The sequence below is a fragment of the Perca flavescens genome, chromosome 4 (genome assembly GCF_004354835.1).
Source record: "Perca flavescens isolate YP-PL-M2 chromosome 4, PFLA_1.0, whole genome shotgun sequence".
Taxonomy (NCBI): Eukaryota; Metazoa; Chordata; class Actinopteri; order Perciformes; family Percidae; genus Perca; species Perca flavescens.
The window spans coordinates 33463671-33488108 of NC_041334.1; the positions used below are offsets into that span (position 1 = coordinate 33463671).

General features: G+C 39.8%; 1 protein-coding gene and 3 non-coding genes across 4 annotated transcripts; 3 read left to right on the forward strand and 1 right to left on the reverse strand.

Annotated features, from left to right (window-relative positions):
- Positions 1-25: 25 nt before the first annotated feature.
- On the forward strand, positions 26-24438 carry stimate (STIM activating enhance). Its single transcript, XM_028575788.1, is given in 10 exon segments — positions 26-1051; positions 3978-4026; positions 4130-4225; positions 4635-4756; positions 4987-5099; positions 9019-9096; positions 9309-9452; positions 16993-17109; positions 21278-21401; positions 23926-24438. Coding segments are annotated over 10 exon segments (1179 nt in total). The 5' UTR covers positions 26-831; the 3' UTR covers positions 24042-24438.
- Positions 8349-8420, reverse strand: trnae-cuc (transfer RNA glutamic acid (anticodon CUC)). Its single transcript has one exon. It is a non-coding gene; the product is annotated as a tRNA-Glu (tRNA).
- On the forward strand, positions 10726-10798 carry trnar-acg (transfer RNA arginine (anticodon ACG)). Its single transcript has one exon. It is a non-coding gene; the product is annotated as a tRNA-Arg (tRNA).
- Positions 12787-12859, forward strand: trnar-acg (transfer RNA arginine (anticodon ACG)). The gene has a single exon. It is a non-coding gene; the product is annotated as a tRNA-Arg (tRNA).

The window sequence follows — 24438 nt, forward strand, 5'->3', positions numbered from 1 at the left end:
CAGTTCGTTCGCGGCTACGCACGTCACGTAGCATTACGTCTGTCAACATGATCGAATGGGCACTGCCAGGCAGGGAAGCAGCTGGATGTATGTACGCGAGCCGTGACGTGCAATTATTCATATTTTTTAACTTATACATACGAGATTTAATGCATGCGTGAAAGTCACGAGGAACCGGTGTACCTGCTGTTTTCAACGTCTAAGAGAAAATATAAGTTTGCTAGCCTGGCGTTACCTTAATGGAAATGAGTAGTTAGCTTGGGGGCTAGCTAGCTAACGTTAGCTAGGTTATGATAGCATCTCCTATTTTACTATGGACGCTTGGCTATCGGCAAAATGTCACACCTGGTTGACCTGCACTGTACAACATATTCCAAATAAGACACTGGCTTTGTCTGTTTCATTGGCTACACGACAGGTGTAGCGGTCGTGTCTGATACTAATGTTAGCTCGCAGATTCCAGGTCGAGCCAGGAGTCGTTTTTACTGTTGCACGGACCTTTTAAAACTAGCTAACGGTATTGCTTTTTAGTGTTGCAGTGTGTAGACAAGTCAGTTACAGTTGGAAGTCATTGCAACTTATAGTAACCTTTTGGAGCGACGACTTTACTTCTCTTATGACAAAACAGCAATGACTGCATGATTGTCTGAAGCAGGAGAATGAGTGGGCGCTTGGAAAGGAGAGGATGCCACCATCTTTCACCGAAGACTGCCCAGCTTAACCTATCGATTAGCTGACCAACAATTGCTGGAGACGACTGGGAAGCACACGGAGTTCGTTAGCGAGAAGGTTTGATCTCGGCTTTATTGTCTCGTCCAGCTCTTTTGGTCCATGGCTGCCGTTAGTGGTATTAACATGTTGTCTCAGGTCGGAGACGTGTCACTGTCAGGTCCAGGAATGGCAGGACTGCCTGCTGTGTCCTTTACCAACACGTCGGCCAGCCCGACGCCAGGTACTGATAACCGGGGGTGCGAGAATGGCGCCTTGATGGACTCGTTTGGGATTTTCCTGCAAGGACTTCTGGCTGTAGTGGCTTTCAGCACGCTGATGTGTGAGTATTGTTAGTGTTCTGCTGTGTGTCAGATATCTGACACCAGCTGCTGATGTGATGGGGCAATTATCCAATAGCATCACTCGGGTAATCAAATGCGATATTGACCTCAGCTGGGAGGCTCATGCCCGAGTCTATAACAGGAAAAGGCAAACAACAGTAAGATAGACATGCTTTCTGTCTCTTTTTTGAAAGCTAAATGCAGGGGTTTCAAAGTGTAACCCTACGACTTCTTCTCTTGTTGAAGCTATGGCCGTGGTTGTAATAAAAGCAGCTTGCTCTCTACACTTCCTGGCACATGTTTGACCTTTACTGCTACTGGGGTTGCACGATATTGACAAAATGCGATATTGATTATGAATATTGCGATATTGATATTCATTTCGATATTTTTAAACCTATGTGAAATTACAAAATTTACGGGAAAACGCATCAAAATAGATTAATAACAAATTAAACAAGTATTCTTACAACGCAAGGTTTATTTCAACTGACGGTCATATTGGACCGGTACAACATGAATAAATAAATAACGACCATGTCTAACAGGACATGTTTTACTGGTTGTACAGTATCAAATAAATAAATAAAGAGAACAGGACACAACTTTTCTTTCGCTTCTCTGATTCGTTCCGTTTTGTTGTCTCTATTTCTTCACTTACACTGTCAGTCTGTCAAAATAATGCACACACGTGGTACGCTTCATAGAGTTTGTCACGTAGTAGGCCCTTGCGCTGAAGTGCGCTAATGTGTGCAAGTGGCACAGTAACTGGCCAATGAAACATGATCATTATAGCGTTTAAAGCGGGCTCTAAATCGAACACAACTAAGCCACACAGCCAACGGACGGTACCAGCGGGACCAGCGCTCCACAAGATAAACAAAATATTGCATACTTATTAGAGATGGCCCGATACCATTTTTTGCTTCCCGATACCGATTCTGATACCTGAACTTGCGTATCGGCTGATACCGAGTACCGATCCGATACCAGTGTGTCATATATTTTATTATGTTTTAACAACTGTATACTACTATCCCCGTATAGATGTGATATGGTTTCTATCTTTGTTGTCAGTCTGGCTCAGGTTAAACTCTTTGTGAAACATGAACAAATGCAAACAATGAACGCCACAGAACTTTCTTTTATTCTCCAGTTTGACAGTCAGTTATAACGGAAAAAGAAAATAAATAAACTACTTTAACGTAGATTTTCTTTAGGGCTTTATTACGTGGTATTGGATCGGTGCATAAACTCCAGTACTTACCGATACCAGCGTTTTAGGCAGTATCGGTATCGGAACATCTCTAATACTTATTGCGACACTTTTTGATATATTTCGATAACGATATTGAGTCGATATATCTTGCACCCGTAACTGCTACACAATAATTCCAAACAGGAAACTGCTATGGTTTTCATCATTGGGATTTTGTTTTGCTGGTGGCAGTCAGAGTTGGCAGTCAAAAACATAATTAAGTTAAGGGAGCAATTGCAGGAGAAACCTTACCTTATTTATCTTGATTATGTGTTGGAGGTTCACTCAAACTGTGATAAATAGGTGCCTGCCTGCAGGTCCAATTCATTTGTGTAATACTGATTTGCAGACAAAAAAAACCATCCCATTGTAGATGTAGAATAACTTTTGCAAAGTTAAAGTACACTACCCTCAAGTGACTGACAATATACCCTGCAGCTGCTTCACCGTAAAAGCCATCATTTATTTATCTGTCGATCTATTTTCTATTTAAATAGATAGGGAAACATTTGCGTACAAAGAAAAAACACACTTGGGCTTTAGCCATGGTTCCGTTCAGTCAGTGTCTGGCACAGCACCGACAGCTGTGTGACCTAATGAGAGCAGCCTCAGTTTGTGTGTGTCACAGCCATGAGGAATGTTCAGCATTTCAGACCTTTTTTTTCCTTGTGGCAGCTCTCTGAGCAGGAGGAGTAGGCTGAGGCCTTTGCCTGTGTTCACATCACACCCAGCTGCATACAGGGTGTGTTTAGTCTGAAGTCATGCTTGTGCTCAGAACAGAAACTGAGGTCACAGCTCGCAGTATAGCTTGCCAGCATGAAAACACAAAAAGCCCTAACTAAATGGTTTGGCACTGGGCAACACAGTATTTAGTGCAAGTTTTGAGAGGTGACATTGTTTGATGTGTTCTCACACACACATATATATATATATATATATATATATATATATATATATATATATATATACACATTTAGTATATTATATTTTAAAGTTAAGACAAAAATGTTTGCCACATTTTGTCAAAGGGTTATTTTCAATTACTAAACACTGAAGTATTTGGAGTCTGATCCACTTCTCCTTTTTGGCCATCTGTGAAAGAAGGATTTTTCTGTTTCCTGTTAACTTCACAGTGACCTGACAATAAGGGTATCCGATAAATCATTTACCAGCTGCTGCACGTCATTAGTATGTCATGTTTTAGGTTCTGGTCTGGGCTGCTAGTTCTGCCTCCTCTGTGACCAACAACATATTGCCCTTTCTCAGTTCCTCCATATACTGTAGCCTAGATTTAGCCATTGTTCAGTTTGTCACACCTTAACTCAAATAGTTTCCATACAGTTTCCTGTAGGCACGATGAGAAACTGATGTCTCGCTTGTGAGCCTACTCGTAAGTTGGTTTAACTGCACAAAAGTGGATGTCAGCCCTCATTTCCTAATCATAAATTTGTCAGTACAAGGCAAACTTTTCAGTTGAACTAAACAGATAAACTTCTATAAAACCAACAAAATCCTCATTGGAACCTTGCCATCTTACAGGAGGGCTGTAACTCAGTTTAATGACAAGAATATAGATTCTGGTTGATTGATTCTGTGTTCCTCTTTGTTTGTAAGAGTGATCTGTATTAAAATCCCACTATCTTTGTTGTGCGCTCTTTCCTCCACAGTAAAACGCTTCAGGGAGCCAAAACATGAGAGGAGACCCTGGAGGATCTGGTATGGCAGCTGAGCCAGCTTAAATTCATTTCTCTGCATAGGTATTAAATGAATACCTGCTGGAGTGCCTCAGAAACATATCGAATGTCCTGTCTCTGTGCAGGTTTCTGGACACCTCAAAACAGGCCATTGGGATGCTGTTTATCCACTTTGCTAATGTCTACTTGTCTGACCTCACAGAGGAGGATCCTTGTTCACTGTGAGTCAATCCTGTATTTGACTGTTCTCCTCAGATCTCCCTCATTCTGCATGTTACAGATATATTTCCAAGAAACTGTTAAAATAAATGATATTTGTATAAGTTGCATTACATTTAGCTGACACTTTTATCCAAAACGACTTACAATTGCTATATATCAGAGGTTGCACACCTCTGGAGCAACTAAGGGTTAAGTGTCTTGCTCAGGGACACATTGTGTATACATCAACCAATGTTGCAATTGAACCCAGATCTCCCACACCAAAGCCATGGGTCATATCCACTGCACCATCACCACACCACCATAAGTAGACATCAAGTGTTGAATTCTAACCAGAAAATCACTATGCTGTACAGTAGGAAAGCAAATTGCAGATTCAAATTACATTCATTTTTCTGTCTCTCCCAGATATCTCATCAACTTCCTGTTGGATGCTTCTCTGGGCATGTTGCTGATCTATGCTGGGGTGAGAGCTGTCAGTGCTATTGTAGAGTGGAGGCAGTGGGACTCTCTGCGTTTTGGAGAATATGGTGAGCACCGTGTGTGAGTAGTAAAGTGGGAGCACCAGTACAATCCTAAAATGCCAGTTATGCCCAAAGGAGGGCAGTAGCTGCCCTCAGTACTGCAGTGCTGCAATGTCATTTCTTACATTGTCCGTGCCTTCTTTTGTCCCTGAAACAGTTTGTGTATCACTGAAGCAGTGAAATGTAATAATTTTGTGTGTGTGTGTGTGTGTGTGTGTGTGTGTGTGTGTGTGTAGGTGAGCCAGTGCAGTGCACAGCGTGGTTGGGCCAGTGTATCCTCTACATCCTCATCATGATGTTTGAGAAAGTCCTTATCATGCTGGTCCTCCTCATCCCCCAGTGGAAGAAGGTCAGAAAAAAAGTTGAACTGAATTGATAGGGCTGGGACAATGTGCTTTTGTCCCGATTCGATTCTTTCACGATACATGGGGGGGCGATTCTATTTGTATTACGATTTTCATTTATTGCGATTCGATAGTATTGAGTATTGCGATTTCCTATTCCTTTTTTAACAAAAACAAAAGTTGAATAATACACTTTTGGCGACAATATATCACGAGACATTTCTAAAAAGTCTGTTTTGCTGGAAACAGATATGATGTTGTCGCCGTCAGCAGTTTCAATTCAAGACAAATTCTCAATATGTGTTGCAACACTTTCCAGAGCCATTATTAACCGGATTTTGACCCCATCTGGTGGATTAGTCAAGGAAAAATAACCTTTGTCTTTCATACCACGACAACACACAAACTATACATATGAGTTAAATGGAGCAGCCCTGCCTCTCACTCACTGTGCCGCTCAGTCAGCTCACGTCTCTTGTGTTGTTAGCTTAATTTGAAAATAATTGGCTGGGTTTGTATTAGACTGCTTAAGATGCAGAGTTTTTTGGTAGGTTTAGTCAAAGAAAACGGCAGGAGTGCTTCTCTAAATACTGTAGAGCATGCTCATTGATTTAGAGTCCTAAGGTCCACAACGACTAATAATTAAAACACTGATGTATTTAGCAAAACTTGTTGCATCTGAATTGACATTATGTACAGTCTTAAATTCAATATTCTAAAAATAAGGCCTTTAAAAGTCTTACATTTCATTCACAAAGTATTCAATTTTGTTTACAAGGGTCTTAAATTATTTCTTGTCCTTTCGTAGGATTAAATAAATACTGTAACGTCATTATAAATGCTTTGTGTGTGTGTTAAAGGGTAACTACTGTTTTTTTTTCCAACATGGGCATTTCCCCATGCATGATGTGACTTTTTGTCTGAAGACAGCGGTGTGGAGAGTGAAACACAAGATGAGATAAAGGCGTTCAGGTAGTCTGTTGTTACGGAGTAGACTACAGAAATTATTTAAATATCGAGCCATTACATTGAAAATATTTGAGATAACAGGAGCCTATAATATCTGTAGCCTACCCAGTAACAACAGACTACCTGAACGCCTTTTTCTCGTCTCGCGTTTCTCTCTCCACACCCCAAATGGACTTAGCATCTCCAACAAAAAACACTGTTCACAAACTGCTCCAAACAGCTCTATTGTAGTCCAGCCTTTACTTCAGAGACAAACGTCACTTTGTAACACATGTTTTGATGCTCGCCTAGCTGCTAGCGTGGCACGCCCTCATACTCTGCTTCTTAATGGCTAGTAGTCCTTACCTCGCTACTGCACATGTAACAAAGATGGAACAGAAGTGTCATGCCTCACTCAGTAGCTAAAACAGAGAGCTCAACACACATGCAAACCTATTCTGGTACTGGTATTCTGTTTATGAACCTGAAAATGAACATAATATGAGCACTTTAACAGACCGCGAGGTCGATCACAGATTTCCTGATGCTAAAATGGAGAATATACATAGACATACACCCGGATAGCTCAAAGTGCGTACAGATAACACGCCACTTGGCTTAAGAAAGTGGGCGTGTATGTTTACGCAAATCATGATATCACATTGACATTTACTGACAACTGCTCTGAATTGAAACCATCATAATCATACCATTCAAGTAGTTAGGCTAAGTATTTGCACATATGAGCAGTTTTACTCTTTGCCTTAAAAGCGAGCAGAATACAGCCTAATGTTACGCAGTTTTTTTTTGGGGGGGGTGGCTTTTCCACCTTTAATTTGACAGGACAGCTAGGGAGAGAGAGGGGAAAGACATGCAAGAAATCACCACAGGTCAGATTTGAACCCTGAACCTGGACGTCAGTATACGGCTGCCTCTCTCTCGTATGGGCTAAATATAAATTACCTAACTTCCATTGCTCGCTTTTCAGGCAAAGTTTACAACAGTTTGTTTGTGAAAATAATTAGTCTAACTCCTTGAATGGTTTCATTTAAGAGCAGTAGTTCGTAAATGTATGTTTTTAGATATCATTCGGTCGGTCCGCTATTGTCGGCCATGCTTTTTCTCATTTTTTTTTTTTTTTTACAGAGGCAGAGTTTGCTTCTTTAAATATGATATGCTTTGCTTCCTCGTAGGCCTATAAATGGACATAGAAAAGACTAAAGAAATTAGACTCTGAAATCTAGAAACTATAAAGATAATTAAGTGATACCTTTAATGCACACTGACTGTAACACAGTGTATTCATAAAGTCAAAAACCATTGAGGTGTCCTCTCCTTGTTGTTTCATGAACGTAGGCTTCCGTATGTAAATTCAAATTATAGTCCCAGTTTACTGGAGAGAACACAAATTGAAGAATGGCAAATAAAATGCACATGGAAGAGATCTTCTGTTAAAGAATACGAAAATAAATAAATCAACTAAAATAATAATGCCATTGTTAGAACCACTAACACGTGTATAGCACTTTAATTATTATCCTTCATCACTGACTTCATTTAAAACACATTTGCAATTGTATCAGCCTTTTCTAATTATCTCAACATCTGCCGTAATATATTCACCAAACTTCTAACAACTATATGAACAGCTGTTTTCATACAGCAATATAACAGTAACAACTGTCACATGAATAATTATAAAAATAATGGTCACAACCTTAAATAATAACAGTGCTTAACTGAACAGCAATATGCACTTGTTGTATTTTAATGCAGGCTAATAAAAATAAGGTAAAAACCACTGCTGAGTGAACAGAAAAGGTTCCAGGATTAATACATCCTGGCTGTTAGCCTGGTTAGGAGCAGGCTAGCTGCACATAATAAATCTCCTTGGTAATTTAGGTGCCTCTGCTTTTGTGCAACCAAGTCCAGGCTAAATTCATCCAGGATAACTGGAATATCCCGACTTAATCCCTTATCCTGGTTTTGTGCAATTTAGTTAGTTGAACGAGATTATCAGCAGAAACTGCACTTTAAAATGTTACTGTCGTTCTTTTTTTAACAGTGCCTTTTATGTTCAATTCAATGTTCAATTTGTTCATAAAATAACGGAAATTAGTTCCTTTTATTTGTTTTAAATTCAACAAAATGTTTCAATCTTATTTATCGCAAGTAATCATTATCGCGATATTCAACAACGTTATCAGATATCATATATTTTCCTCTTATTGTGCAGCCCTACTCTAAACTACATTTTTATCACATAACTCATGCGAAAGGTGACACGGACATGACATAAGAAGGTGTTCCCTGACCGGGAATCGAACCCGGGCCGCGGCGGTGAGAGCGCCGAATCCTAACCACTAGACCACCAGGGACATCTGTAGATGTCAGGCGGGGGGTCCTGTCTGGAATGTGTGGGCTTTGCTGTGCAGAGGACAGCTGTTGAAGTGTCTCAACCTGTTTCTAGTAATGGTTTGCAGAAACACTACTAGAAACTTTACCAATAACTATAAATGCAATATCACTGTAGTTATTTTGAACTTCATAATCAGTCCCATGTAGCACCTACAATGCTAATGCAGAATTGTTTGTTTTTTTCACTCTGGTAATCAGAATATTAATTGAGCGAGAGTCAAAATGCAACAGGTAAACATCTCAGTCAGAATAAAGCAGCTCATTTTGCAACAAATAGAAAAGGGGTGATTTTAAACCTTCACAATCTTTTCTACAAATTTGTTCAGCAAATTATCAAGTATGGTAAACACTCCTTTAAATTTACTTTCCGTTTGCAGACCAGGTATACTCTTTCAGATTCCAGGTTGGGCTGTGGGCTCCAGTGGACTATCCTACTTTATTTTTGCCCCTACTGAGCTATAAACTTTCTAGTCGTAAGGCTAGGTGTGCTGTCTGTGTTGGACTGTATATGCTTAGGTCTGTGCTTGTGTATGTGTTGTATATGTTTGTGTGTCACAGCTGGCTCTCCTCAACCCCATAGAGAATCCTGACCTGGAACTGGCTATTGTCATGCTCATCGTTCCGTTCTTCATCAACGTAAGTCTGCTGTTACTGTGTGTTATTCTTTGCACCCCGATATTACAACTCCTGCTACACCAATACTACAGGTGTCTAGTGAGATCATAACATGGCCATTTTCTTGTGCGTATGAATGTAAAAATATCTTTTTGGTGTCAAATATAAAAATCACTTCTGTTAATTTCCAGTGGGGAAATATCATTCACCACAGTATTTTCTGTTTCCTTTAGGCCCTCATGTTCTGGGTGGTAGATAATTTCCTAATGAAGAAGCACAGGACAAAAGCAAAACTGGAGGAGAGAGAGGAGGATTCACGAGGGAACGGCAAGGTGCGCTACAGACGAGCTCTGTCCCATGATGACTCAGAGTCGGAGGTAAGTCTCACTGTAGTAATACAGCCGTGGGGCACACCAGGGATAAGAAAACATCACTAGCTGAACAGTGTCAGTTTTTATTAATAAAACAGACATAGTTGAAGTTGACCAGCAATCAATACCTCAGAGTTGACCATTGAAGGAGACAGAGTGAATTGCAATCAGCACACAGCGTTTCTGAAACTGTGACTGTCAGCTGTTCTTTGTCTCCAGTACTGATTGGCACTGCGTTATGGACAAACTTACTTGGTACTAGTTTTGCTCACCCTTCGTCTGAAGAGGAACATGTCCTACAGACCAGATCAGTCGGTTCGGTGATTCAACCTCAGGGCTGTGTGGCAGTGGGAGTTTCCCCCAATAAATCACAAGTAGACTTTATCGTTTTACGTCGGATCGTTTATAGATATCAGCATTTCCAACCGCCCTTGAAGGCAGCTTCATTTCATGGAGAAAGAAAGAAAGAAAGAAAGAAAGGAGACGGAGGGACTGTACTTTGTCCTGGAGTTTGTTGCAGAAAACAGCTGTTACATAGACTCCTGTGCAGTTAAGTGCTTGTGTTTAGTTTAAGTTTTTTTTTTACCGTCATAGTGTTTTAAAAGTGTTTTTTCTTGAGGCAGTGATGTTTCCCGTTTACTGTTATGGGACTCTCACACTGCCTGACTTAAAACGGACTGCTGAAGTCTGATAGCTGGATATCTATGAATCTGTCTCAACTTTTCGCTGCATGCCGCTGTGTTTTTTTTCCGGCACCCCACTGCAGCTCCCACGCACTAGCCCCATTCAAAATTAATGGAAAGACTTGCATTCTTGCTGGACCGCCTAAGAACGCAGCCTTTATGGTTGCCTAGATCATGGTTCCCAGTTACTTTAAAAGCTTGTAAAGCAGGTGAGCCCAACGCAGAGCTCCAGACACACAACCAACCATTCATACGCCCACAACACATGAAGTCATAACACCAGTCTGGTAAAAGTATTAACACATACTGCCAACAACAGTAAAGAAGTCTGATGTGTCTAACCAACACAGTAGTTTTACTGTTACACTACCTTATTAAATCTTCAATTTAAGAAATTGATTCTTAGATTCCGTACTCAACATTTGAATGGTCAAAGCAGTGCAAACAGAATCCAACTTTATGGTTTGTTTCACTACCTGCTTGCGTTCTGCAGCTGGCTTCAGAGAGCACGCTTTCAGCAGTGCTGAACTGTGGGGGATGGGCTAAGCTGTGCCTAAACACATGTATTGGTTTCAGCAGTGGTATGCATGCACAGCGGGCCAGTGGCGCAATGGATAACGCGTCTGACTACGGATCAGAAGATTCTAGGTTCGACTCCTGGCTGGCTCGTGTCTTTTTCTAGTGGCTTTGATTTGGCCAAAATGCAGTGTTAGCTGATGTTGATTACAAAAATAAAATAACCACTCTATCAAACTTTGGTCTTACAGTCAAGTTAGTTCAACATACTGACTTAGTTAGTAAATGATTAATTAGTGGTTTTCAAAGGTTGATGAAACTTGATTTAAAGGCTTGAAAGTACCTTTTATTAAAAAATCTAACCAAGGGGCAAAACCCCAAAATTTGATATTTAAGCTTTTTACTTGCTTGTTATTGTTTCTTTCTAATGTAGTGCAATATGTTGACAATACTAATTTGTACAGCATTTCACAAAATACTTAAAAGCAGGGTTTTCCCTGCAATTATTCGCTTGGGCGCAGCACCTAAGCATTTTTGCGTACCGCCTAAGCGTATGAACGTAAAAACAATGTGGAAACCATCTGCTACAACTCCTGAAGACCCAAGCCAAGTTCCCGTGTCTTGCTTGCTACCTGCTGGTTAAAGTGAAGGGGGTTAGTCACAGAGCTAGCAAACAACTTCAGCATAGGCTCACCTTAAGTTAGTGAGCTGACCGTAAGGTGGACCAGCTATTATCATTTTAAGTGACAAAACAGCTCCTCCAAGTTTTGCTTTAGTACTCTCTTCCTCGCTGCAACCGACAACCACCAAGCTTTATGCAAATAATTGCTCGATGGCGTCACTAATATGCAAATGAGTGTATGATGTCATATGTACCTAAGCGCTGTGAAAACCCTGCTTATGAGTAGAATATAACTGTGAATAGTATAAGGCAAATTAATAACAAAACGTAAGATAGTCTTCAATGGGGTAAAATAATAATTAGAAGTTACTAAAAAAGGTTAAAAACACATAAATTCATTTAAAAAAAAAAAACAGCCATTGCCTACTTTTTAAAGTTGACAACAGCTGCTAATGAATTGTCTACCCATTTGTTATAGTTAATGTTGATATATAAATCAAAAATGTTTCACTTCCCTTCTAACTGCTGTTGAAGGGGCTGTTAAACATGTGACATTGTCATTCCTGTGGTCAGATAATGAGGCAGAGATGAGAAGGTCAGACAGAAGTCAAGAGGAAGTAATCAGGTATGCAGGTTTGGGTTTTGGCTGCTGATCTGTGTTTTCTGAGGGTGGCACAACACAGCGGCTAGTAGTGCAATGGATAACGCATCTACCTATAAATCAGAAGATCCTAGCTTTGACTCCTAGCTGGCTCGTTTTGACATTGTATCCATCCATCAACCCATTCAATTGACCTGCATCACTATTCTTAAGAGTGTATAGCAGACACTGTCTATGACCAGATTTATCCAAAATCATTTTATTTGTAGGAGTTACAGTGGTCAAATGATTGCCACAATCAAGGCCAGATTATACACTTTGGTCAGTCCATCCTTATATAGTGGATTTGTCCTCCTGTTTTGAGCACATTCAGCTTTTAGGTCAAACATCAAATCCAATTTGTGTATTACTGTAAATGCCGTGACTCCCGGGTCCCAGAGGGAACAAAAGAACAGAACTGACCTACTTTCTTATTCATTAAATCATTCACTTATTAAATACAGTATCAGATTGGGGAAAGTGGAAACCCATGTTTAATTTTCATTTTGCTAACGAACAATACAAATCTAACTGCTGATTAGACTTTATTTGTGAAATCAGTTATTTGTGCAAAAGGATTTGAGCAACACATTGTTTTCTCTGTTATAAATAGTGGCATTTCTTGTCAGTGGGCCACATTCATTTAAGAGTTTTAGATCACTAAAAAGAAAATGTGAAGCTGCTTTTCAAGGTATTTTAACATTTGAATGGTTAAAGCAGTGCAAACTAAAGCCAGCTTCATGGTTTGTTTCACTTCCTGCTTGCGTTCTGCAGCTGGCCTCTGAGAGCATGCTTTCAGCAGAGTGCTGAGCAGTGGGGGATGGGCTAAGATGTGCCTAAACACATGTATTGGTTTCAGCAGTGGTATGCATGCACAGCGGGCCAGTGGCGCAATGGATAACGCGTCTGACTACGGATCAGAAGATTCTAGGTTCGACTCCTGGCTGGCTCGTGTGTTTTTTTTTCTAGGGGCTTTCATTTGGCTGAAATGCAGCATTAGTTGATGTTGATTATCAAAATAAAATAATCAGTCTATCAGGTTTTGGTGAGAGGAGAAGAGTCTTACAGTCAAGTTAGTTTATGTTTGCTACACATACATTTTAGCATTACATTTTATCAGTGGTGGAAAGTAGGTATACCGTACTTCAATAATTGTAAGGCCTACTTTTAATTGAGAATTTTCATTTTCTCCTATTTTATAGGCTACTTCTACTACCATAATTCAGAGTCAAGTAGGCCGATTGTACATTTTACTTCAATATTTATTTAATAGGAATAAAAACATTTGATCACAAAAAAATATTTATTTAATATCTTACTTTGCAGATTAAGATTAATTTTACAAAATATTATGAATAAATAAATTATGACGTATTGAATTGGATAAAGATGAAACTTAATTGATCCTGTGGTAAAATTCACAAGCTCCCTACCAAGTCATTTCCCCCATTTTAACTGTTTTACTGATAAATGCTTTGGGGATAAATACAGAATCTACAATATGCTGTTTTATTTTAGTTCACAGTCACATTTTAATTGAGTGGTGCTTAACAAATGCACATTCAGAAATGTAAATAAAGAATTTTTATTGTCAATGCACTGTATTATTGCCTCTGCCTCATACAGATAGATAGATAGACGTTTATTGATCCTTTTGGAAATTCATCTTGCACCATACAGCTCATCAAATAGACAGACAACAGACCATAGACAACGGACAACAACAAGACCACCAACCCCTCCCTTCCCCCCCGCACAACCACAATACACAATCCCGATTATCTCCACATCATAAATAAAAAATAGCAAAGTGCAGTGTCGTTAGCACCAATGGGCTATCAACAGTAAGGTGCATCATCATCATCAGTGGCGTTACAGGTTCTCCCTCCCTCCTCCCTGTCTCTTTTTTGTCACACTGAAATAAGAATTATATCTAAGGTGATTTTACTTCCATAGAAAGGGGAGTATCTAACTAAGTATCTAACACCCAGTGTGGGAAATATTGAGTGATGAAGGAGCCAAAGAGAGGAGCTCACAACACTCACACAAGCACTATTTGTTTTTATGAGGTAAATAGTTATATTTATATATATTTATATTTATATATTTAGCAGCCTTCATAGAAGCGCTCTCTGCTGTCTCTGATGTAAAAATAAATCCGTGAATGCAAAGTAGTTACGCTGCGGAGGAGGATCAGGCTAGTCTACACAGAATTCCAGGATGGGAGAAAAACGCGCTCTGGTTTATTGGCTTTTCTTTTTTTTTTAGAAAGGCACAAGATTAACAACATTACACATCACAGCCCTTTTATTTTCTTCAGCCCCCCTATCCCTTAACACACACACATACAATGTAAGACAATCCAAAACTAAAACCAGAAAACGTATCCCACTGAGGCTAATATTATATGAAGAGGATGTGTGGGGAGTGCTGATCCCCATGGGACAACATATGCCTTTATGGCTGTCCTTAACTGCAGGTAGAAGAAAAAGGAGGATCCCGGAAGATCATAATCAGCCTGTAAATCGTTAAAGGCTCTTAAGCCATGGTCACAATACATGTCTTTTAAAACTCCCCTGTTCTTCCAATGTGGGAATGAAAAAGGTATATTGCCCTTAAGAAGTGAAGAATTATTGAAAATTGGGGAGTGATTGTGCCATTTAGGATCTGTGCGCAGATGTTTCATTACAGTATGGAAAGTTGTGAGTAGAAATGAAATCCTAGGGCCTAAACGTAATTTGGCTTTTTTCAATGGTATGTTGGAATACACTAGATCCTGCAGTCTGTGAGGCAGTGACAAATTCTCCTCAATTGGTCTCCAAGAGACTGAAGAACCATGATTGAACCAAATAGATAGAGGGCGTAACACAAAGGACCAAAACTAAATCTTAAAATCTGGGAGAGCCTGTGCCTTGTCTCGTTGAAGAGTAGGGCTGGGCGATAAATCGATTTTATCAATTAACTCGAATGTGTAGTTAACGTCCAGTTGATTTTTTAACCAGAAAACAAGCTAAATGAATCAAACGTCTACGTAGAGAAGGATATCATCAGCGTACAATGATATCCGATGATTTGTATTACAAAATGTGATAGTATGCACTGACGGATGTTGTCGGATTTTCTGGGCCAGTGGTTCGAGGGAGAGGGCAAATATTAGTGGCGAAAGAGTGCAGCCCTGACAAGTTCCCCTAGATACTGGAACTGGGTAGAGCAAAAATTGCCAGTGTTGACCATTGCCGAGGGATTTGCATATACAATTTTTATCATACTAATGAATTGTGCATCTAGCCCAAATGTATCCAAAGTAGCCCAAAGATTAGATATCAAACGCTTTCTTTGCATCCAGTGATAGAGCTGCGCAGGGCGTGTCAATGCTACTTGCCGCATGAATAATGTGCAGCAGGTGACGCACGTTATACGATGCTAGTCGAGTTTTAATAAAACCGGTTCAATCATTATGTATAAGTTTTGTTAGATGTACCTCTAATCGCGCTGCAAGCACTTTAGCGTATCAATTAATAACTCTATTAAGAAGGGAAAGAGGTCTGTAATTACCACATTGAGCAATTCAGAGTCATTGTCAGACAAAGAAGGTAAATTGAGTCCCTGAAAAAAATGTGCACGTGTACTGGTGTCGAATGAGATTTCAGACTTATAAAGGGTAGGGTAAAACATCTTGAATTCTGTGTTGATATCCCGGGGGTCACTCAAAGTACGCCGAGGTGTTTTAATGGCCATAATATTCGAATATTTTTCATGTTTTCTGTCTTAAAGCTAAAAGATGGCTTGTTCTGGCTCCATTAAAATAATATGTTTTTCTGGTCCTGTGCATCAAAAACTCTGCTCTACGTCTTAACAAAGAGTTCAGCGGTTTATTGGCATTTCTTTAAACCAGTCACAATCGTCATGGGCGGGGCTAAGCGCCGGACAGAGCCTTGGTGCAGCTGCAAAATAGAAACAAACAAAATGGATGATCTTCGGCTGATGATCACCACTCGTAAATGTATTATGGACTACAATATCATGATTTTCCCAAAAACATGCGACAACAGAGCTGTGCGGACAATGAGTGTGGTGCTACGAAAGCAAGACACACGAGTGTAGATGACGTAACCCACGCAGTTGACTAATCACTCACGGATCCTCCCCCTCTCACACTAATTGGCCAACTCTAGCAGGCTCAAAGTCATCAGGTCGCACATGTGCAGGTAGTTGTAAAAAAAATACTCTCACTGTCTCCAAAAATCGGTCACAGTCTGGAGCCCTGAAGTGGTCACTGGTCACTTTTCTGTCATTACAGCATCAGAACAAGTAAACAGCTTGTGCCTCTCCTTACTTACTCACTCCTTACACATCTCCCTGTGGGACACTGGAAGGCTCTGACGGCCAACCTTGTAGTTGGACCTCCTTGATCTTTTACCCTGACTGAACCACATCTGTACAGCCTCCTTGGCGTCAAACTCTTCCAAGCTAGGTCCCTCCATACTTATTCTAATGAGGTCGTCCACTGTGCCTCTGACGTCAGATTTAATCCTCAGGGATAGACGCTCATATTTTTAAACACTGGCCCCTTGGGCCTACCAAATGTAGGGGGCTACATTTGGTGGCCAAAGTAAATTTTTGGTGGTCCAAATGTATACTTATAAAAACAAAACAGAAAAGACAATTTAACGCAACTTAACACAGCCTTCCTCAACTGTAATACATCCATAAATGAAAAGACATTAACAGAATGAAAATATCTAATTATTTATTCAAATTTAAAACTCAAGTTCTTTGTAACATTCTTTTTAAAATCAGTATGCAAGTGGCTGGGTTAGCTCAGTTGGTAGAGCAGGTGCACATATATATAGAGGAGGGTTTACTCCTTGGCGCAACGGTCGCAGGTTCGACGCTGACCTTTGGCTGCATGTCGTTCTACTCTTTCATGTCTTCATCTGTCCTGTGGAAATAAAGGCCTAAAAATGCCCAAAAAATTATCTTTAAAATCAGTATGCAGTATGCCTTTAGAGTGGTACCATGAACCTGTCTCGCACTCTGCCATTTTGACCTAATATTTGTCGGTCTCTCTTTCCCCTTTTGTAGATCCTTTTCTCGGCAGACGATGAAATGGATGATTCGGATGAAGACGATGTTCGCCGGCTTACTGGCCTGAAGACGGTTAAGAAGAAGAAGCTTCGCATGGGGATCCCTGTTTGAGCTGTGTGCATAGCTAAACTGTTAGGATCAGATTAAATCTGGTAGCTGTTCTCCTGAGCAGGCTCACAATTACACCCCCCCCCCCACCCCCCGAACCTCCACAGACTCTGTCAGCCTTAGGAGTTGACACAATCTTTTCAAACATAGGATGCTCTTTGATGACAGAAGACTCTACTGTAATTGAATTCCCTTCACTGTTGACTCCTAGAGGACTTCTGCATAAACTGTCTAACTTGGGATATAATTTAACCCACTGGGAAATATGTATGCAGGTACTTCGGATCACTGTTGCATTTGGACATGGCACTCCTGGGAACAGTGTTGTGTTTAAAGACTTTTTTGGAAAAACAGAATCCCATCATGAACATCTATATCATTAAATCCTTTATGTACTTACACTAGGAAAACGTTAACACTGGTTTGATACAGTTTGGACTTCAGTGGCAGTGTGTAATATGGGTGTAGTGGTCCAGGATCAGGTTGGTTGGACACAACAGAAGCAAACAAAAGTGAGTTTGTTACATTTTATAGTCTAACATGTCTGCTAAAGTGATTGTATTCCTGATGTAGATTCTATTTAAACTTTGTCCTTTGTTTTCTCATATAGATGTACCACCATGGCCTGTGATGCGTGTGTGTGAGGGTGTGTACAGTTGGACACAGCTCTTATTTAGAGAAGCATTACATCAGTGTTTGAATCACTGTATTGATGCAACTCTTAACTCTTTCCAGCACAGTTGCACACTTAACTACTGCATATCTTGTATGTAATGTTACTCTTGTCAAAGGGAGCACATAAATGCTTGCAGCAAGCTTTCATTTTTAGTCCTTTCAACTGTTAAACCTGTATGACTGCAAGTACCACACTGCAACATCCCTCTGATATCAGCTTAGCATGTGTTGTCTGTCTGTAGACACAATACTGCAGTCCCTGTTTGTTTGTGGCTGTTTAACTGGTGTGCTCTGACTGTGTTCTTTGTCTTTGAATGTCTTTCGTTTTAAGTTGTCTGTTTTTTTTTTATATAGTTTTAAGTGTTGTTGTTTTTTCGGGCCAAAAAGGTGACTATGCTTGTTCCAAAAGTGTTCTTTATTCTTTAACTCCAACAGGGAGAGTAGATATGGGAACCATTTCTCGCACAATTTCCCATTTATCACAGCTTTCACCTATCCTTTTGTGTTTGTTTTTTGTTACTATAATGTGCCTGAGTGAAATTACCAGCAGGTGTATTTGTTTGTTTATTTTTTGTTGTTTTGATTTAGTTTTTTTGACTGTTTTAACTAGAGCTCCAGATGTTCAGGCATGAAGCAGCATTCAGCGGGCTCTGATGTTAAGAATGTGACATGCATAGACCTCTAAACTGTTAAGTGACTGTGGACCAGACAGTCGGGATAAAGTGTGTGTGTGTGTGTGTGTGTGTGTGCGCGTGTGCGTGCGTGCGTGCGTGCCAGTGTATATATACAGTGTAACTGCATGTACTGGCATGTGCTGGATGGATGTGTTCAAGTGTGCATTGGTGTGACTGCTGGTCCTCTTTAAAGTAAATGGAGAGTGACATATACTGTGACAAGCCTGGTGATGGTAATGATTTCATTATAATGTTTTTGGCATGTTGGAAAGGAATAAATAACATTGTGCATTTTGAAGGAAGAAAGTACAGCATCTTCCAGCAGTTATGGTAACTCATCTCAGCCAGGACAAAGAAGGCTCTTAGTATTTTGCAAAGGGAATGGAGGTATATTATCATTCTAAAAGCTTTCCAATAAAGGATGTGATACACTATCTTGATAGCTGAGTATGTTCTACTACAGTTTGTTTTATAGTTTCAGTATTGTGAAGGGATTTAAAAATAAAAACATGATCGCTGATCAGGAATCAAAGCCGGGCCGCGGCGCTAAGAGCTCTGAATCCGAACCACTAGACCACCAGGCGTAGTAAGGAGCCTCTTCCCCGTGCTGGACATGACGGACCTGACCCATTGACCTGACCTGAAGCGTCATTTATTGAGGCGGATCATGTGAGTTCAAAGCATTGTGTATGCAGTGCTTATTCTTTACCACTAGAGGCTGCGCTTTGGCTTTGACCTTACACCTAGTAGGCCTACTGGCGTACTCACCGCAGATTTGGGGAGAGCAGCAGTCGCCACTAGAGCCACCCGAACTTTAGTCATGAGTTATGTGTATAAAAAAATTAGATCCAGCTAGTACTTATAGCTTCTTTCAAATACCTAAGGTAAGACACACATTTATCGTCAGGCGTCATATTTTCCTTCAGAACCTCTTAAAATATACATTAGAGGATTCGAGCCACATGTGAAAAATGTATTTGAGTTCTGTGTTTAAAGTCAAAATTAGAATTATGACTTTGAATTTAGAATTAAACTCAGAATTTCGACTTTAAACTCAGTACTGAAATAGCTTAAATTTTTCACGTGGCCCTAATCCTCTTTCGTATCAGTTAACACACAGACGCCAATTTCCGCTGACATAAGCATATCATTTGTTGTTGCGTTAGTTGTTTTTCCAACATAACCAGTAACAGTATCACGATTTTAAAAGCCACTAGCGTAGCTCCAAGTACAGGTTGTAGTAGCATAGTTTAAGGTGCTAGAAGAGGTTGAGAGAGATCGCCTAACCAACCGGTCAGAGATGCTAGTTACCTTAAGCCTTTTTCATTCCTCTAAGTTTATACATCTTAGGACAGATACTATACTCTCAAAGACTATCCTGGTACTATGATGCTACTTGAATGAGCGTGCAGGCTTTCAGATTCTCTCTGCATTGCTCAGTTTTATAATAGTGACTCAGTTTGTCCATCATGATCATAACCGTTAACACCTCAATTTCAGACTATGATGCCATTTTCTGACTTGCCTTAACTGTCTGCTTACTTCTTTTATCTTAAAATACACATTAAAATAAGTCACAAGAATCCAATACGTGAAAAAACTCAACTACTGCCACAAATAAAATCTGTCTCATACATTATAAAGTAAAAGTGATGAAAAGAAAATATAATATTATAAATTGATCAAAACATGATGACAATAATTGACCCCTAAATGTGTATATGTATCATCTGCCATATTATGATAATGTAAATATTTATGTACATAAATTCCAAAACTTAGTTGTCCTGTATACTTGCTGTCTTTCAAATCGCTGGCGGTATCTTGTTTCCCTGAAATGGGTTTTGGGATAGTCCAGCATTTGCTGAAACACATTATGAAATTGTCATATATATGGAATTTAAACACAAAAAATAAATAATACTGTTTAATCTAAATGTAGACCTGCCTTGACTAAAAGTATGAACACACATAAATAGTTATTTTTGTTTGTTAAGCCCCTGATTATTTCTGTTGGAATTGTAGATAAAACTAAATCCAGATCTGATGTGAAGACTGCTTGGTGCCTGTTACTCACATTAGAAAAGCACCGATGGCGCTCCTGTAACTTAAACAAGACCGTTGGAGCTTTTTTTTTTTTTTAGCTCTCTTCTTTGTCCAGCCCTCATTTTGATGGATTATATGTTAACTGTCCGGAAATGCTTTTTACAAGATCCAAAAAGACATTCCCTCAGGCTTGAATCAAGTTATAGCAATGGGCAGGCAGAGTCCCAACTACTAGAGCTGCAGGGAGGTGGTGGACAATCTGGATCCCACTTTTAATGCCAAATCCCACAGCAACATTTAGAAAAGAGGATATCTCTGCCAGGGTCGGCAGAGGCTGACAGCCCTGTGTCCAGAATAATCAGCTGTTGGCCTGTAAGCTTATCGTAAAAGACGGGAGACCCATTCCAGCTGTACCACCCTACACGTCACACCTAATAATACACACTGACAACAGGCAGAGAGGGAAGGGGGTCTGACTGACTCACTGGGTCTGGTAAAGGACTATATATATTGTCAGGCTTGCTGGGAGACAAAGACACACACACTAGAAAACAAGCAGCCGAGCTATCACACTGGAAAGAGGTGTCTGTGGAATCAATACACCAACTTCAATCACCATGTCACAGGTGAGTTAGGTCAAATATGATGTTTAGGTTATGTACAGAAATTGAACACAGCGTTTTACATGTGACGAGTCTACAGAGTGTTTGCCCCGTTTACGTTCCTTCTTTTCGCCTTCAGCACGCATAATCTTCCCATCTTTCTTCAATTCCCTCCAGCCAGCAGAAGTGAAGAAGAAGAAACGTCCCCCGATGAAGGAGGAGGACCTGAAAGGAGCCCGCAGTAAGCTGGGACTGAAGGGCGAGGTCAAGAGTAAGACCTATGAGGTCATGGTGGAGTGTGGTGAGTAAAGCCGTTTGTTAATGTCATTTCTTCTGACACTGAAAAACAACCCAACTGACAGACGTAACATGTCAGATAACGCTCTGTAAAGACATTTTGTCTCTATCCTTACAAAAGTAATCTTTCTTTGTTTTATCCTGCTTGGCCTGTAGATGTCAAATACTAGTTAGCCAGTAAATATTACACAACTATCCCACTTACAACCTAAATAGAAGAGGCTCTAGCTAACATTAAATAATGTGATACTGTGGATATGTTGCCGTTTTAGAATGCTGTGTATTTTTGCCTCTTCCATGGAGAACCAAAAGAGTTGCTTATTCATCAATAAATGAATGGCCTAGATACATCAGATTATTCAGATTTATGCTGAAATAATTTTTGAATTTACTAAGCTACCACAATGTAAACTAAATATTTCTAAACTATAGGCCTAATTTGGACCTACCTCAATTATAACTTTAAATAATGTTGCTTGAGGCTGAAGGGGTTGTGCAATAGCTTCATGATATGATGCAAAGGGTTGGGTTGTTCTTGTCACTGTTTGTGAAAGATGAGCAATAGATTGTGGGTGTGTGATGTGCTTCAGTCTGGCTACATATCACTTTGTTTATGTTTTTTTTTTTATTGTAAATATATCTCAGCTGTATGATAAAACAATACGTCAAGTGTTATGTGTGAAGCCTTTGAACTCAAGGCAGTAATCCCTCTGGGGACAATAAAGTATCGTCTGCAAAGTGGTCTCCATGATATGTAAAAATGAAAACGTTGTCGTAGGACTATAGCAAACACATCGTTGGAAAGGTCTCAACCTCGACAGTAACATATGTCAGTCTGATACATTAGGATTAGGATACATTACTCCTGCTTTGAACTATTGACCTCTGAACCTTGAACCCAGTCCATGTTTGAAGGCTTGTCATTTAGCAACAGGAGGTGCTAAACACACATAGGGCCAGCTGTGATGTAGATATGGTCTCCAAAGTTTACCCACTGTCAAATATGGTAATAAGCTATTTTCACCTATTTAACGATTAGATTTTTTAAATCTGATGACACCAGTGTGTTCCCCATCCCAAAAAATCCCAGGGTGTATCCAAAATTCTACACTGCCAACTTCTATTTATATACCAATATATTTGCTAAATATATATTTTGCAATATATATTCTGCTCCTGTGTTTCTGCTGTTGGCCGTGAAGGGGCTTCATTCCATTTCAGATTGCCGGACGAGCAAACAGTACATGAGACAAATACATGAGAAACAAATAAACTGTATTTTATTATTTTTGTTATCTCTATTGTTTAAATCCTCAAATACAACGTTAGACAAAAACATCAATATTACGAATATTATGTATTTGTATCTTTCCTATCCTGGTGACAAAACCACTGATTAAATATGTACATTGAAGCGATACTGATATTAAAGACCCGCTGATCGCTGTCAGATTCTCTGATATGAATGGCTGCATTGCATTGTGGGATATGGGCTTAGAATGCGCCCTGCTCGGCCCATATTGTAGTGTTCTGTCTTACAGCATAATGTAATATTTCACCGGTAATAAGGACGAAAAAATATTGTGAAAATAAAGAAATTAATATCATGATAACCTGTAAATAAATGTTGATAGATGTAGCGTTATAGTTTTGAAAATATCAATAAACAACAAAGCAATCCAGCTTCCCTGGCAATAAGACTGAAATAATAACATAAAAAGAAATACATAAAGCATGATAAGATCTGGTGAATAAATGTTGATTAAAACAGCAGTTATTGGGCTAAAAATACCAATAATAGCAAAGCTGTAAGCAGCTTCTCTGGTGCAGCCCGACTGGCAGAAAGCATCGTGCTGTGATCACGAAAGATGCTTCCCATTGAAATACATTGGTTCAAAAAACGAGACAAACGTGTCCGTGTACACGAATCAATAGATTAAATGAGGTGAACATTTCACGAACTGCCGTGAGACTGGGTTGATCATTATCAGCAAGCGCGTCTGGCAAGGTAGTTATTCCCCTACTCTAAAAACGCTAAAAAAATAGATTTTCAGATAGTGGCCCACAATGCCCTTTCAACTTTACCCACCCACACACATAGTGTGTGGTCAGACTCAAAATAAACAGCCAACATTGATTTTCTGCAGCTCACTAAGTCAAATGTGCTTTTTGAATACTACTTGAGAGAATTAGATTTTACATGTGTAGCCTATACTTCGTCAAGCCTCAGATACATTTCGCAAAATGTTTAAATATTGCTCAGTTGAAGGATTAAAAGATCATGTCAGCTTTGGAAGCCAGTGTTTAGCTACTGTTACCACTAGGAATCAGACAAGAGCCAGTTGGCGAGAGTGCTGCATCCTAAACACAAGACAAGTCGTTGCAGATGTTTTTGTTCTCACATACTTCCCTTAATGATAGGCAACCCAAGTGGAACTCGTATTACTTGTTGAGGATGAGCAGTTGCCTGGTTTAAGCACCTGTTTTTCTGACGATACATGTCTGTGTCTTTCTCTCTCTGTGTTCAGAACGTATGGGCAAAGTGGCTCCGTCTGTGTTCAGCGGTGTGAGGACGGGGACAGAGACGGCCCTGGGCAAGCCGGCTGCTGCCAAAGCTCCTGGAGCCAGTGTGTTCAGCAAGTAGACACAGAGGCATAAAAGGACATGACAAAGGCACGGAAGAAACCCACTGCTGTCTTTTTGTTTCTGAGTCAGGGGTGATGCTGCATAATATGGATTGCAATATCTTGTGTTTGCATTTTTTTCTTAATGAAATGGGATTTAATTTAGAGAGATAAAAGGACTAGTTTTATGCCAGTAGAGTGTGTTGACATTACTGCTATGTGGGCTAAGCGGTTATGGTACTTTGTAATTTGCACAGTGCATCATAGTTGGAAAACAACTTAGGTTTGTGGCTCATGATCTGTAAATGAATTGTGACATTTATTTGTCAGTGTTGAAAGAGATTGTTGAAACATTTGCTTATTAGATCTTTATCTTTTAACTGACCATTTTTACTAAATAAATCTTTTCCTCTTGTA